We start from the raw sequence: 15,774 nt of genomic DNA, 5'->3' as shown, positions 1-15,774 counted from the left end.
AGGTATTAAACCAGTGCTGAGAAAGGTATTAAGTATTTTAAATAGAGAATATTGCATCTGGTAATATCGGTTTGTGTAGGTATGGGATCTTGTACATTTGTTGATTTTAGTTTTTAGATTTATACTACATATTCTGTTTTATAATATCATTGATACCTAGGCACTTGGTATACATTCAAGGGTAGTGGCCATTCTTGGGTTCCAGAATATTTGAGAACTTGCTGCACACATGCATGTCCCTGACAGTTCAAGCTAAATACATTGCTAAGTGGAGGATTTGTTAGTTGCAGGTCTGTGAGGCTAGGATGGCATGGGAGCAGTTTTTGAATCACTATGCTGAAGTATGTGGTACAACAAGATGTGGTGACAGCAGATAGAGAGAAATGCACACTTCAGTTCTGTGAATGCTCTGTCAATGTGGTGCATCCGGCTCCAGTTATGCTAGTGTGGCTACAGTGGCCACTCCAGCAAGAATCCAGCTACAGGCCCAGTGAAGGCAAGAAAACAAATCTGGGAAAGCAAAAGTGAATGGAGGTTTACACATATTCCTGCTGTGTGAATATAAACAGCACCAACTACTAGCCATTAGAGAATTTGGATTAACCTCCTCAATCCAATCCAAGTGATTTACGGAAGGCAGAAGTATTCGAACATTCTAAGAGAAGATGCCAACTACATGTGGTCTTTGAGGACAACCTCCCAATCAATACAGCATTTATCAGACTGTATATTTATTATCACACCCTCCAGTTCACTTTTGTATCTGGTTCCTCTCAAAGGTTTCTTCCTCTTCCATCCAAGTTAGTTTTCGTTCCCACAGTCACATGAGTCACTTCAAACTTGCTCATCGGGGATAAATACAAACACGTTTACATATAAGTCTAGTATTAATGTTGAATTTTTGTATTGTATTAATATTTGTATAATATTATATTTTTTGTATTATGTTCTGTAAAGCTGCTTTGAGACGATGTCCATTATTAAAACAAATACATTTGAATAGAATCGAATTGAATTTTTATTATTATTATTATTATTATTAGTAGTAGTAGTAGTAGTAGTAGTAGTATTAGTAATAGTAGTAGTAGTAGTAGTAGTAGTAGTAGTAGTAGTAGTAGTATTGGATGTACAATTCACATTTAAATACAAGTTTGGTAGGAATGTGTGAAAACATCTTGCGCGTGCGCATGTTTCTTAACTTCACTTGATACGCAACATCACACACGAGCGCGCTGAAGCTCCGGGACGCTGTTTCTTGATCACGTGACTCCGAGCTCCGTTTCAGGACCACGGACAGCGTGCAGAATAATACATCTCTATACGTGAGTCTTGTTTTTTTTTATCTGCTTTTGAGATAAGTTAGTGTATTTTGATAATTGTGAGTTAGTAATTTAATTATTAATTTAGTCAAATCTGCACCAATATACTCAAGAAAAAAAAAATTAGACCTTTATTGGGTACTGAGGGCAGGATTACCTTGACTACCTAGTAACTAACCCTAACCCTAACCCTAACCCTGTTCTTTTTGTTTAGATTATACACACAACCATATAATGAAGAGTTTAAAAGCCAAGTTTAGGAAGACTGAGGTAAGAGAATTCTAACTGTGTAGCATTTCCTAATGAATTCTGTACCCTTACTCAGTAAACATAGTTCTGTTTCTCATTGATATATTTTATTTCAATGAAATCTGCATTTTTTTTCTTATTAAACATTATGTATGAGGAAGTTTTATTTGCTGTTGTGTGAACAGCCTGTTGTACAGATGGCCTCAGTTGGAACCTGAGACCTCACACGGTGATCAATTATTTAAATGAACACGTTCACGCACACTGACATGGCCATTTTATTTGGTACGCTTACCACTGCTCCTGTAGTGTGCCTTAATAACTGCAGCTCACATCCTTTTAGCTCACGACTTCCCAGTTTGCTGGAAGTCTACCATGATATTGACTCAGTACTAGCATTTTGTTGTACTGGTGTAAATGCAGTGTTTATATTACACTCTCTATTTCTGGTGGTTGAACGATTAGTTAGATGATCAAGCTTGTATTTAAAAAAATGATTTTAAACTTTACAGACTGTAGCTAAATTTGTACGTAAAAAAGTCAGAATTATTTTACTTAGCAAAAACAATCCACATGAGAGTGCTTACTTCTTCATAGATCCAGCCTTTGTTTATTTCAAACAAATTGTCTACTTGCATTCAGGGCTTTCACATATATCGGGTTATGAAATTCAGCCACATTGTATACTTATGTCTGTAAAGTAAAACAGCGACCTTTCCTTCAGCACTCTCTAACTACTATCCTAATATTTCTATATGGTAGTTAAAGAGTTTTATATAAAGCAGGTACTTTCTTACACTTTCAGTTATGTATTTATGAAGAAGCATACAATTTTCTCCAGTATGCGAGAGGTGGCTTTGTCTGTATGCTTACACCTGATGAATGTCAGTGATGGTCATCTTCCAGAGTTTCTGTAAACACGTACTATACAACATTGTGTGTGCGGTGAAAGAACTAGAAAAACATGAGCAGTACTAACACTGCATCCTGGTATCTTTATGTGGGAGATTGGTTGCACATCTCTAGGTCTGGAAATCCTCAACTGTGTTTTTTTTTTCAGAATTGGCAGGCTGGTTATGGCAAGTTGTGTTGCTAATGAAGTAAATGCTAGCCCTTTATGCAAGCATCAGGTTTCTGAAATAAATCCAATCAATAATTCATAAAGATTCTTATGGCTCTTGATTTCACTTAAGTACACTTGTCACTTTTAATTCTTAAGAACAAAACATTGTTTAAATATACATTTTAAATCTACAAGAGAATCTGTGGGAGACATGGGAATGACCACATAAAGATTTTCAAATTCTGTTAGTTTTGGGTGAAGATTTCTAGTAGCCCTACTGATGGGATTATGTTGGTCTGTGCCTAAAGTCATAAAGGCATCATAAACTGTTGGTCTTTGTCTGTCATCTCTCTACCACTACCCTCTAATGTCTGGTTATACTACAAATCGTCTCCTTCAGAATGCCTACTATATGCAATACACTTGCTTTAAATAAATTTTCCATATATATATATATATACTAATATAGATACTAAAGTGTTATTGTTACTCATCCAAGTGTGTTATTGTTAATGATATCTTGTCCTCTCTGACAACAGTTTAACACTTACATCTAGATAGATGCCAAATTAGCTACAGTGAAATTTTTTAGAAAGTTTTTACCCCCTTTTCTGGACAAGGGGTATTTTAATAGAGGACCTATGTGGGGTGTTAGATGTTGTGTATGTTTGTGTGTTCTGTTGAGTTATTTGCTCTTTGGTTAGGTTTGTTTATTTTTGTCTGTCTCTTCATATACAGACTCACAGTGCACAAAGGGAACAAGCTAGGAGGTATCTGACTGTCACTATACATCACACACCAACTTAAATTCTGTTACTAAGATTATATTTACACTATACAACTAGTCAATTAGAAAGGTTAAATTTTAACCTACTTTATCTAGTCCTTTGCCCCCTACAACCCCGACCTTGCCCGGGGGGACCACGCCTCACAAGAGAAAAGCACCTCCTCCTCCAAAGTCTCCTCGACAGGTAACACAATTAATTAAGTCCAATGATCACAGCAGATTATATACATGATTGTATATGCTTTGGAATGCAACAGGGTACACAGGCTTCCCCAGACCTGCATCAAGGCTCTATCCAGTGCTTATTGCCAGACAACTCTACTTCTCCTTCTCCAGCACCCAAGATTCAACACTCCTTTCCAGACAACCTTGTGAGTGGATGTTGCTAACCGTGTAACAGGTTAACCATCTGAAACGGAGTCAGTACTGTTCAGTCCATAAGGGCACCTACAGATGATCAGCATTTTCCATTTTGCTCACTGTAATTGTAAGCACCCAGAAGTGTTTTCACCATGAGGTTGTTACGTTATATAATCAAGACATTATATGAAATCAGAGATCATTCCTAGAGCTTTCCAGTTTTGATTCCAGATTCAGCACATCTCCAAATTTTGAAGAACAGAAGGTTTAACATGGAGGACAAGAAAATGGGTGCATCAGAGACTCTAATGTCTTGAGAAACCTCATCTGATGCAATAGAACAAAGTAGACAAATTCAAATGCTTTTTTAGGTTGGACACCAAGAGGTCTTACAAATTACAAAAATCGCCATAGGCCTTGTAATGTTGCTACTCCACATATCTTATTGGTTAGCTTGAACTGAAGTACATAATGCCAAGGCATTAATGTTACACACTATCCCCACAAGGAAACAGTGGTTTTGTAAATGCAAATTGTTTTTTTTTCTCCTGCTAATTAGCTGTAGGTCTCTTAAATTACCATAAATTTTAAATATTTCTGGGATTGCTTTGTCTAGAAACGCATTATGCAGTCTATTATACATGTTTATTTTTCTCTTGTGTTTTTGGGGTTTATGGAGCGAGGCAGAGGATGAGGAAGTCTTTGAGGAGATTCGCAGGCTAAGGCTAGAAAGAGGGCATCTACTACAGAAGATTAAGACTCTGGAGCAGCAACAGAACAGCACCACCACTGCACTGGAGGAGGTAAGGTGCTAGATAAGAGGTTGGTTAAATTTTACTGGAGCTCCCATGTAATAGGGAATGATGACACCAACCAAAGAAGCTAACACAAACTAAATTTCATAACAGTTTATTAATGATCTTGGTAAGGTTAGATAAGTCACTCCTTTTAGAAGAACTTCACTGACAGAATGTCATCAAAAGAGCTTCAAGCAGCAGAGCGTCCATGACCAGTACGGACAAGCAATAGGCAGACTCAACATCCAACCAGCCATACCTACTTTGCATGCTAATTTTGACCTCCACAAGGTGGTGACATTCAATATGACCAAGAAAGGCTTCAGTACCAGGTGCTAGAAGTATGGTGTAAACTTATGTCTGTCTAACTGCATCATCACAACGGCTACAGAAACAACCTTTTTTTTTAAGAGCTTGAGGTGGTATATATGCCATGTGTTCACCTGGTCAATGTGACTTCAGCCAGTTGCCAGGTTACCTTGACTGGACCACTTGGCAAGGTGGGAAGCAATATGGTGACTTTATCTCCAGTTCCTTCTGATAAGCCTGGAGCAAATTCTCTAAAGAAAAGTGACCCAATGTGGAGATTCAGGATGTACTGAACTTAATTTTTTCCATTGTATGCTAGTGTGTGTAAAAAAAAGGGAGCTCAGTGTTTAAGTGTTCACTTGTGACTGGAAGGTTGTGAGTTTAGATCTCGTAAAGCTGTTACTGTCAGGTCTCTGAGCAAGGCCCTCAACTGCTCATAAGTTTCTATAAATATAAATATAAATAAGTTATTGTAGTGTACATGACATAAGGATGAGCCTTGATCAGTTAGGGTCTCTTTAAGGATCCTAACTGAAAGCAGTGCCTCCTTCTCCCTTCACCTGGTCATATTTCTGTGACAAACCCAGAAAAACAACAGCAGCCAAGGCTTTTAATTTTTTTACTACTTCCCCAACACAACACGTAGGTGGGAGACTGCGGAGATCAGAAGCACCTGATAGGGGTCCTTCCACCAACTGGGCGGCTTCCACCACAGAATCTGGTTGGTGATACTAAACCCACTCCAATATCCCTGTTAGAAAGCAGCTGACGAATTGCTCCAGTGCTTCCCAACTAATGACCTTTGCATGGTTTACTGGGTCCATCTCTGAGTCTCAAGGAAAAGAGTGGAGGCACATAGAGCATTATGCCCCGTTATTCAGACCTCCATGCAATAAACCTACCCACCAAATCCTTGGCCAGCTACAGGCTGAGGCAGTGCTCACGGACATGTCTAGGTACACCATGGTATCATCCAGAGGTGTCATTGTGGTGAAGAAATTAAAGTTTAATGACAAAGGAGTTCTCGTTCTATTTCTTGTTCATGTCTTGTTGCTGCTGCTGTTGTTTCAAGGACTATTTGCACGAGTCTGCATCATATTATTTGCATCTCATCTTCTTCTGAAAAGCTCTCAGGTTTCAGCACCAGTTTGACCCTCTCACCTATATGCTAAACACACCTATATAGAAACACAGCAAACTCAAATGTAGGGTAATCATATGTGTTGCTTTAGCTATGATATAGTGTTTTTTTGCGACGTTACCTGGGAATTTGTGTGAGCTTGTTTTGGCAAGAGTATGTCTGAGATGTTTCTGTGTCTGGTGTGTTTCTGCGCCTCAGCTAAGCTCACTAAGAGAGTGTTTGAGACAGGCAGAGGCAGAGCGTGATTGTCTGGAAGTAGTGCTGAAGGAGCTTGGAGGTGTTCGGCTCAGCGATACAACCTGCAGCACTGACGATATGCTGGACTTCCCTGGTGAGTCCTGCTTTCCTCATCAAGCAATTTCAACAGGCTTAATGCAAAGATACTACACAGGTTCACCTGCTCTGTGCTGGAATCTGATTATTTTAATGTCAGATACAAAAGAAATCTATAAAACAATTTACTTCAGAAACAATTATGATCTTTGGTTTGGATTTTCTGGTATTCTGTATGCTTACAGGAGCAAACAGACTGCTGTCCAAGCGGTCACAATGCACAGAAGCAGAGATGCCACCTGACAACCCAGAGAACTCATCGTGGGAGCAGATGAACAGTGTGGAGCATCTCTGCAGGCAGCTGGAGGAGCTTACTGCACAGAATGCTGAACTGGTTCTCAAAGTGCAGGTGTAGTATCAAATGTGTCACTGCTTAATCTCTTAGAGGTTTTGAGACACAGCCGATTCTTTCTTATCTATATCACTTGTACTATCTGTGGGAGTGTCACATCTGTATATGGACAATAATGTCATGTCTGTATATTGTGGGCAATAATGCTTTTTTAGACTTACATCTTATTAATCTTCAAGTCCTAAACGTTTTGGTTATTTGAAACATTTTATAAACATAAAATAAAAGATAAAAAGCAGAAGAGCACTAAACTAAAGTCAATATTTAGTTTGATAAACCTTTTTACATCAGATTGTTTTAGATACATGTTGTGTCATTTTGTATGGAAATTGGCCTATAGATTCTGCAGAATATCTTAGAGAATGTGACACAGATCCTCTGGAGATTTTACCAGTCATACTTTTCTTTTCACAGATGAAATGTGAAGTAAAATCTTTTTTTTATTGACCTATAATGCAGAAGTCATAAAATAAACATCTAAAGCCAAATTATTATAACTAAAATGTACAGTGTCGAAGATGTTTGCACAGTAATGTCATCCTTATCCTTTTGCACGCTAAGGTCAATCACTGTGATCATTTGCACTACAGTGGAGTTAACGCAATATACTTAGGGTGTGAAAATGTTGAGATAAATTACTATGAGGCTGTTATATATTAGTTGTTTTGGGAACTCGTGGCCTAATGGTTAGAGAGTTTTCACTCCTAACCCTAAGGTTGTGGGTTCGAGTCTCAGGCCGGCAATACCATGACTGAGGTGCCCTTGAGCACCAAACCCTCCAACTGCTCCCAGGGCGCCGCAGCATAAATGGCTGCCCACTTCTCCGGGTGTGTGTTCACAGAGTGTGTGTGTTCACTGCTGTGTGTGTGCACTTTGGATGGGTTAAATGCAGAGAATGAATTCTGAGTAGGGGTCACCATACTTAGCCGTATGTCACGTCACTTATTTTGCATGTTTGCGCAGGCTAAATAAAAAGAGGGAGCAGGCTTTAGGTTTCACATATGGTCTAGTGCTACAAATATCCCAATCTATAAATGAATTCAGAATTAATATTTAAGTCAGCATGGTCTAAACCTATAAGTAAGTCCACTCATCTGTCCATCCTTATTTCCTTTTCTCCCTCTTTTCCTACCTACCTTCCTTTCTTCCTTCCTTCTTTATTTCTGTTTCTGTCTCTTTATAAATTCTTAAACCTCAGCTACTTACTTGAGATATTTTCAGTTAGTTTAGTTGGTTTTCTTCCCTAAAATATGGATAAACTTCATGCTTGTGTAACTTTTTGTCCTGTGAGATCATAGACTGCATGCCCTGTAGAGTAAACTGTCTAAAACGAAATGTTACGTTCAGTTTAGAAAGTATTATATGTTTTAAATGGTATAATCAATTTCTGTTTCCCTCACTTTATGGTCTGCACAACAGATGCTGGAGATGTTTGAAAAGGATGACACAGACTTTGTGCCCTTGACTGTCTATGACTCCTTAAAGAGAGAGTTTGAAAAGCTGCAGCAGCAATACAACAAAGCTACTAATAGCTTAAACACTGCAGAGGATCCTGGGTAATGCTGGCATTCTTTCCACGTTTTAATAAAGTGATTGTATTCGTTTTAGTGTAACAGTTTGTTTCTCATTGTCAGGTCTGAGGATAATACTGAAGTAAGTGAGGTGGAGTCCAAGGAGGAGAAAAAACAGAAAAGCCTACAGCAACAGCTCGCCTGTGCCCATGCTGAGCTGGAGGAGCTGAGAAAAGAGATGAAGCTGGGTATCGATTCTGTAACTGCAGGTTTAGCTGTTAACCAATTCAGAGCTGAAGAGAAGGAGCCGAGCTCAGAAATGCTGAGGTTGACAGACCGGGTGAAGGAACTGGAGGCAGAGCTGGCAGAGAAAGAGGAGGCATGGAACGAAGGGGTGAACGAGAGTGACAAAACCCAGCAGTTGAATCAAAAGGTGGAAGAGTTAGAAGAATATCTGCAGGTGAAGGAGAAAGAGGCACAGGATTTGAGTGAGTCAGTGGAGTATTTAAAAAAACGAATACAGGAGCTAGAATTGGCCCTGGAGGAGGGCAAAGGGGATGGTGAGGAGGAGGAGTCAGCGAACAAATTACAGACACGCGTGGCAGAGCTGGAAGCTGAACTCACTAAAAGTGTTCCTCGTGAGCAGCTGGACGAAGTGCAGGTCACCCTGGGTCTCCAGCTGGATCAGCTAGCTCGAGAGCGTTCTGAGCTGGCCCTGAGACTCAATCAAGCTCTGCTGGATCTGGAGAGACTTTGCCCTCCACCTCACACAGATAAAGAGGACAGTGATGAAGATAACAACAAGCCAGAGCAGTCTGAGAGCTACAAGCCATCTGGTGTTTTGGGTGATGAGTATATTCAGTTCCATGTCTCAAATTCATAGTTCCATGACTGAATAAAAAGAAAATCTATAAAAATTCCTTTTGTTTCTTCTTTAATCAGAGTTGCTTAGTGGAAGAACTTTGACTGCAGTTCTGGAAGAGTTGGAGGAGGCTAGCCAGCCAGACATGGACGAATTAAATGACTTGTGTGGAGGAATGAAAGACTGTGTTGAGAATGCCCTACAGATGAAGGATGCTGAACCACAAGCCAAACACCAGGAGGCACTGTCTGCAATAATGCAACAACTAGCTGAGACAGATAATAAACTGCAGGCTGAGAGGGCACTTTGTGAGCATGCACATGCTGAAGTGGCCAGGCTGAAACATGACCTGCTGGAGGCACAACAAGGCATGATCAGCAAGGAGGAACATGAAAAGATCAAGGTGAGAGTGGAGGGATACACTGTCGAAACACCGACATTTATCATCTCAATCTTTCATCTCTCTTTCTGTCCTAGACAGCGACACATAATATGCTTCATTTATCAACCTGGTACGAATGCAAAATATATGTGTGTGTATATATATATATATATATATATATATTTACACACAGCTTTACTAAGAAATTGATAACCGAGGCACAGTGTTCAGAATGCATCAAATTTGTTGAGGCACCATTTTAGAGTACATTTTCTCCTGCAGGTTGAGCTGCAGCACAGCCTAGAGGAGAGCCAGAGCGCTGTATCTGCAGCACAGGAGGCTTTGAGTGTTAAAGAGCTGGAGCTGAAGGAGCTGCAGTCACAGAAAGCTGTGAAACTGGATATGATATCTAAAGAGGACCATGAAGCCCAGAGGGTGTCACTGCAGGCTGAGATCAACACGCTGACTGCCTGCCTGGCTGACCTCACACGCAAGCATGAGAAAACCTGCACCGAGGTCCATCATCACTGTGGTTGTTTTTGTGTGTGTGGAGTCTACCGTGTGAAACTTTGCTTGTTGTAGCTGTTGGACCTTTTAGTTTACATGCACAAGCACATCCCTGAGATCAAGTCCTTCTTTTATCTAAAACAAATATGGCCAAATAACCAGCACGCTAGTTCGCCCTTTTGTGAAGGCTTTATTTCCATTTTCAGCTTTTTCTTTTCTATTGTATTACCCCTCTGCAGGTGTTTCAAGTCCAGAGGCAGGCTCTTTTCAATAAGAGTGAACGTCAGGCAGCCGAGGCACAACTGCTCACGGTCCAACAGCAGCTAGCGGACCTGCAGGCACAATCCGGCCACATCCAGCAACTGCACCAAGACATCCAGGATTCAAAGGGGATTATCAAGGAGAAAGACCACAAAGTGAGCATGTGTGCATTCCTATTTAGCAGTTATGTGAATTCCGTCATTTTCAACAATCAGTTTCATACGTTCAGTGCTCCAGTCAGAATTTTGGTATCCTGTATCCTGCATTCTTTAATTCCAGAAGTACCAAATGTATTACAGAGGTTTCTGTTTTTTTTTATTTGACCATATGTATATACCACAGTATCCTTGCTGCTTAGAAAACTCTAATTTAATTTCTTTCCATCTGTCCTCCTAGATCACAGAGTTGTCGAAGGATGTGTTCCGTTTAAAGGAGGCCCTAGGAGCTCTGACTCCACCAATGGGTTTATCATCCAGTGCAGTTTCCGCTGGAAACCCGGGACAGCAGTTGGCGCTTCAAAACAGAGTTTCTGCTCTGACCCAGCAACTCCAGGTGGGAAAATTTCTCCAGCTAAATCGACTTAAACTGGGTTTCATACACTTACACATTTTATGACTGGCTCTGTGATGGTAGATAGCAGCTGCCTCACAGTTTCAGAGTCCCTGATATGATCCTGATCTTTGGTTAATGTTGTTTAACGTCCCCATGGATTTCAATTTAATTCAATTAAACGGGGAGGTCTTCCTCATTCATTAAAATTTAAAATTATAGCACGTCTTCCACCCTTTGGTGTTTACAATCATTTATAATCCCACTCTCTTATGTTTATAATGATTTATAATCCCACTCTCAGTGTTAATAATGATTTATAATCCCACTTTCAGTGTTTATAATGATTTATAATCCCACTTTCAGCGTTTATAATGATTTATAATCCCACTTTCAGTGTTTATAATGATTTATAATCCCACTTTCAGCGTTTATAATGATTTATAATCCCACTTTCAGCATTTATAATGATTTAGAATCCCACTTTCAGTGTTTATAAAGATTTATAATAACACTTTAAGTGTTTATAATGATTTATAATCCCACTCTCCAGTGTTTATAATCCTGCTCTAAGTGTTTGTAGTGATTTATAATCTCACTCTGGTATTTATAATCCCACTCTAAGTATTTATAGTAATTTATAATCTCACTCTCTGGTGTTTATAATCGCTCTCTCAGTGTTTATAGTGATTTATAATCCCAGTCTTCGGTGTATATAATCCCACTCTAAGTGTTTATAATGATTTAGAATCCCACTCTCTGGTGTCACCCAGATGAAGATGAGGTTCCCTTTTGAGTCTGATTCATTTCAAGGTTTAGTCCTTATATCTCAGGTAGTTTTTCCTCACCACCTTTGCTTCAGTTTCAATCATTAGGCATATACATTAATTTAATTCAAAACTTCAAGCCATTTTTATTCTGAATTTTTAGATTTCTATAAAACTGCTTTGAGATAATGTCCATCGTCCACTGTTTAATTGAGTTAAATTGAAATCCATGGGGACGTTAAACAACATTAACCAAAGATTAGATTAGATTAGATTAGATTCAACTTTATTGTCATTGTGCAGGGTATTAATATATATATATATATAATATATATATATATAAATATAAATATATATATATTATTATATATATATTATATATAATATATATATATATATTATATATATAATATATATACGTATATATACGTATATATATATATATATATATATATATATATATATATATATATATATATATATATATATATATATATACACAGAATAAACAGAATAAATATAGATGGACATACAGAAGTGTAATGATACAAAATAGTGCAAATAGTAATGATTGCAAAATAGTGCAAAACACAGAAGAAAAGTGACAGTGCAGTGGTGATTGTTTACACCATATCAGCTGTTCAGCTGTCCTATGGGAGAAGTGTAAACAGTCCGTGGTTGGGGTGAGAGGGATCTTTGATGATGCCCCTCGCCTTTTGCAAACAGCGTTTTTTGGAAATGTTCTCCAAGGTGGGTAGTTCAATACCGATGATTTGTTGGGCGGTTTTCACCACCCTCTGAAGGGCTTTATGGTCTGAAGCTGTGCAGCTGCTGTACCACACTGAGATGCAGTTTGTGAGGCACAGCGGTAAAAGTTCTCAATGGCAATAGCACAGACGGACTTTTTAAGTCTCCTCAGAAAATATAGGTGCTGTTGCGCCTTTCTGATCAGGATGGAAGGGTTCAGAGACCAAGTGAGGTCCTCAGAGATGTGTATTCCAAGGAACTTGAAGCTGGGTATACGCTCAACAGCAGTTCCGTTGATGTGAATTGGAAGATGAGCGTGATTGCCAGCACGTCTGAAATCCGCAATGACCTCCTTGGTCTTTTTGGTGTTAATTTCCACGTTATTGTCCACACACCATGATACTAGGTGCTGGATCTCCTCCCTGTAAGCCATCTTGTCGTTACCTTCAATCAGGCCTACCACTGTGGTGTCGTCTGCAAACTTTATAATGCTGTTTGCGGTATGGACAGGTATGCAGTCATGGGTGAAAAGGGAGTATAGTAGTGGAGACAATACACATCCCTGAGGAACCCCAGTGCTGATGGTGAGACTGGAGGAGGTGACAGTGTTCAGACGAACAGACTGTGATCTGTTCGTAAGGAAGTCCAGAGTCTAATTGCGGAGTTGTGTGCTGATGCCAAGTTGTTCCAGCTTCAGGGTTAGCTTGGAAGGGCTAACTGTATTAAAAGCTGAGCTGAAATCAACAAACAGCATCCTGGCGTAGGTGTCAGGGCTATCCAAGTGAGTCAGGGCAGAATGAAGTACAGTGGAAATGGCGTCCTCAGTTGGTCTATTTGGGCGATAGGCAAATTGGTAAGGGTCCAGGCTGGGTGGCAGACAAGCTTTAAGGTGGGTGAGGACCAGTCTTTCGAAGCACTTAGAGATGACAGGTGTGAGTGCGACGGGACGAAAGTCAGCCAGTTCTGTTGCAGTGGAGTGCTTTGGCACCGGCACAATGGTAGCAGACTTGAAGCAGGTGGGGACGATTGCCTGGGCCAAGGAGAGATTAAAGATGTCCGTGAAGACCTCGGCCAGTTGCTCCACTCATGCTCTGAGTACACGACCAGGGATGCCATCAGGGCCAGCTGCTTTCCTTGAATTCACCCTTCCCAGGGTGGCACACACTTCAGAGGTGGAGAGTGTAAGTGGCTGCTCACCTGGTAACGGCTCTGTTTTGAGCAAGGGGTCCATGTTCCCCTTTTCAAAGCGAGCGTAGAAGAGCTTGAGCTCGTTGGGGAGTGAGGCAGAACTGGTTGCAGGTGTTGCATTGGGTGGTTTGCGATCAGTAATAGCCTGTATTCCTTGCCACATGCGTCGAGGGTCAGCAGAGTTGAAGTGCTCCTCAATCTGCTGTTTGTAAGCATGTTTGGCTTTGCAGATTCCTCAGATCGGCTCTGGCGACGCTGTAGGCCCCCCGGTCTCCAGACCTGAAGGCGGTATTGTGTGCTTTGAGCAGGAGACAGGCCTCCTGGTTCATCCATGGCTTCTGATTTTTAGTCTAGTCACCCGATCCACAAAGCTATTGATGTGATCAAGGACAGCATTGGTGTAGGTGTTGATCTTGGTGACTGAATCAGTTGTAGTGATAGTGGGTTTCACACATCTGATGACTGGAAAGTACTTGGGCAGTAGGAACAACGAGAGATGGTCTGATTGTCCGAGGTGGGAGAGGGGTGTGACTCTGTAAGCATCGGCCACACTTGTATATACATGATCCAGAGTTTTTGTCCCCTGGTGAAACAGGACACATTCTGTTGGAATTTTGGCAGAACAGATATTAAATTGCAGTGATTAAAATCCCCAGCAACAATAACGGCTCCATCAGGATGCACTGTCTGCAGTTTGTTGATAGCATAACTTAGTTCTTTCATGGTTATGCTAGCCTTAGCATCCGGGGGGACATACACTGCTATCACAACAACACATGTGAACTTACGTGGTAAATAAAAGGGTCTACACTTAATGATCAGGTATTCAAGATCAGCAGGGCAGTGAGAAGACAGTGACAGACAGTGCACCATGTTTTGTTTACATAAATGCATAAGCCACATCCTCTGTTCTTACCCGTGCATGCTGCATCTCTATACGCCCTGAAAACGTGCGCCCCTTGAGCTCCAGCACGCTGTTTGGGATGCCGGTGTTGAGCCAATATCAGGGACTCTGAAGCTGTGAGGCAGTTGATATCTACCATCACCGAGCCAGTCATAAAATGTGTAAGTGTATAAACTAGAATGCAAGACAATGTCCTGCTGTTCTCTCGTCAGGACTGGGAACGCAAACACAAAATGGTGGTGGCTACGTATCGCTCTCACCTCTTAGCCGCAGTACAAGTAAGGTCTCACACTTTGCGTTCCTGCAGTAAATTCATCTTCTTCAGTAGATTTATATGTCTCTAAATTACACAAGAACTGAGGTTCATATTAAATAAAAATTTTAAGTATGTTTGTGTTTTATTGCTCACAGGGTCGCATGGATGAAGAGGTGCAGGCTCTTCTGTACCAAATCCTCAGAATGACACAAAATAACCAAAGCTATTGAAATAACTGCAGTTTAGACCCATTGCTAGACCCAGCAACACCCATTTCTTTGGCTAAAACCCTTTTAGACCTGAATTATGGTCTAATGATTAAAAAAACACAGTGTTAAAAAAAAAACACTCCAAAACCAGGCTCAGTAATAACTGTGTCTGGGTTGTGAAACAGGAAGTGAACTGATACTCCAGAACTCTGCATTGCCATGATGGTCAAACAGTTGCAGCATTTTTGAATTTGATATAGTTAGATAACTTTATTTTAATGCCTCATGATTTCATTGCTTCCTAAAACATGGCGATGATATTGTTCGTAACAATTTACACTAACTAAATAGAACACAAAGAACTTTAATGGAAGATTGGGAAGGTTATATTCAGAATAATATGCTATTGATCATATCAATGATTCCTTAAATAGAACCTAAAAATACCTAAATTCATCTTAACGAATTAAGAATTAAGTCCTTACTGATATCATACTTCATTCTGAAAGTCACACAATAACTTGTGAACTGATTTTTAGCTTCTGCTTGAGGTGAAGAAGTGTTTTATTACCACATTGCTGGAGTATTTCTGAATGTTTACCCTTCATAAGACCAGAAATCACTGTAGCCCAGGAGCACTCGTTTTTCATATATTTTTTTGTACGCAGGAAGCAATTACAGCTGATTGCAGCTATTTTGTTTTCTTAACAAGATCCAGGATTGCAGACTGTTATGCTCAGTGGTTTTGTATGTATTCCTGTTCGGTTTGATGACCCAGGAAGTCCAGGCCAATCCTGTCCTCCTTTTCTGTGTCTCTTTTCTCGAGATCACTGAAGTGTGTTATATCATCATTTGGTAGACCTGATTTAAAATGCTGCCAAATTGGATGGGAACAGCTTTCTTCTGTTCGCTTCGTTGGTG

The 15,774-nt window shown here is 40.1% G+C and overlaps 1 protein-coding gene across 1 annotated transcript; it reads left to right on the top strand.

The window, feature by feature from the left end:
- The first annotated feature begins 305 nt into the window (after positions 1-305).
- ankrd24 (ankyrin repeat domain 24) lies at positions 306-14,921 on the top strand. Its single transcript, XM_060879702.1, has 15 exons — positions 306-348; positions 437-524; positions 3,515-3,602; positions 3,676-3,789; positions 4,462-4,581; positions 6,224-6,356; positions 6,544-6,707; positions 8,130-8,266; positions 8,345-9,089; positions 9,166-9,486; positions 9,748-9,981; positions 10,212-10,388; positions 10,630-10,785; positions 14,601-14,666; positions 14,800-14,921. Exons 1-15 carry the CDS (start codon positions 306-308, stop codon positions 14,872-14,874), a joined length of 2,661 nt encoding a protein of 886 aa, XP_060735685.1. The 3' UTR covers positions 14,875-14,921.
- Positions 14,922-15,774: the final 853 nt, after the last annotated feature.

The sequence above is a fragment of the Tachysurus vachellii genome, chromosome 1, assembly GCF_030014155.1.
Source record: "Tachysurus vachellii isolate PV-2020 chromosome 1, HZAU_Pvac_v1, whole genome shotgun sequence".
Classification (NCBI taxonomy): Eukaryota; Metazoa; Chordata; class Actinopteri; order Siluriformes; family Bagridae; genus Tachysurus; species Tachysurus vachellii.
Note: the sequence above shows the minus strand (reverse complement) of the source record. Positions and strands in the feature narration are given on the sequence as shown.

Bases quoted from the DNA above. Each gene is read 5' to 3' on its own strand.
- ankrd24 (XM_060879702.1), top strand. From the start codon at position 306: ATGGCATGGGAGCAGTTTTTGAATCACTATGCTGAAGTATGTG. The intron at 9,090-9,165 runs GTCTCAAATTCA...CTTTAATCAGAG, and splicing joins ATGAGTATATTCAGTTCCAT to TTGCTTAGTGGAAGAACTTT. The intron at 9,487-9,747 runs GTGAGAGTGGAG...TTTCTCCTGCAG, and splicing joins AGGAACATGAAAAGATCAAG to GTTGAGCTGCAGCACAGCCT.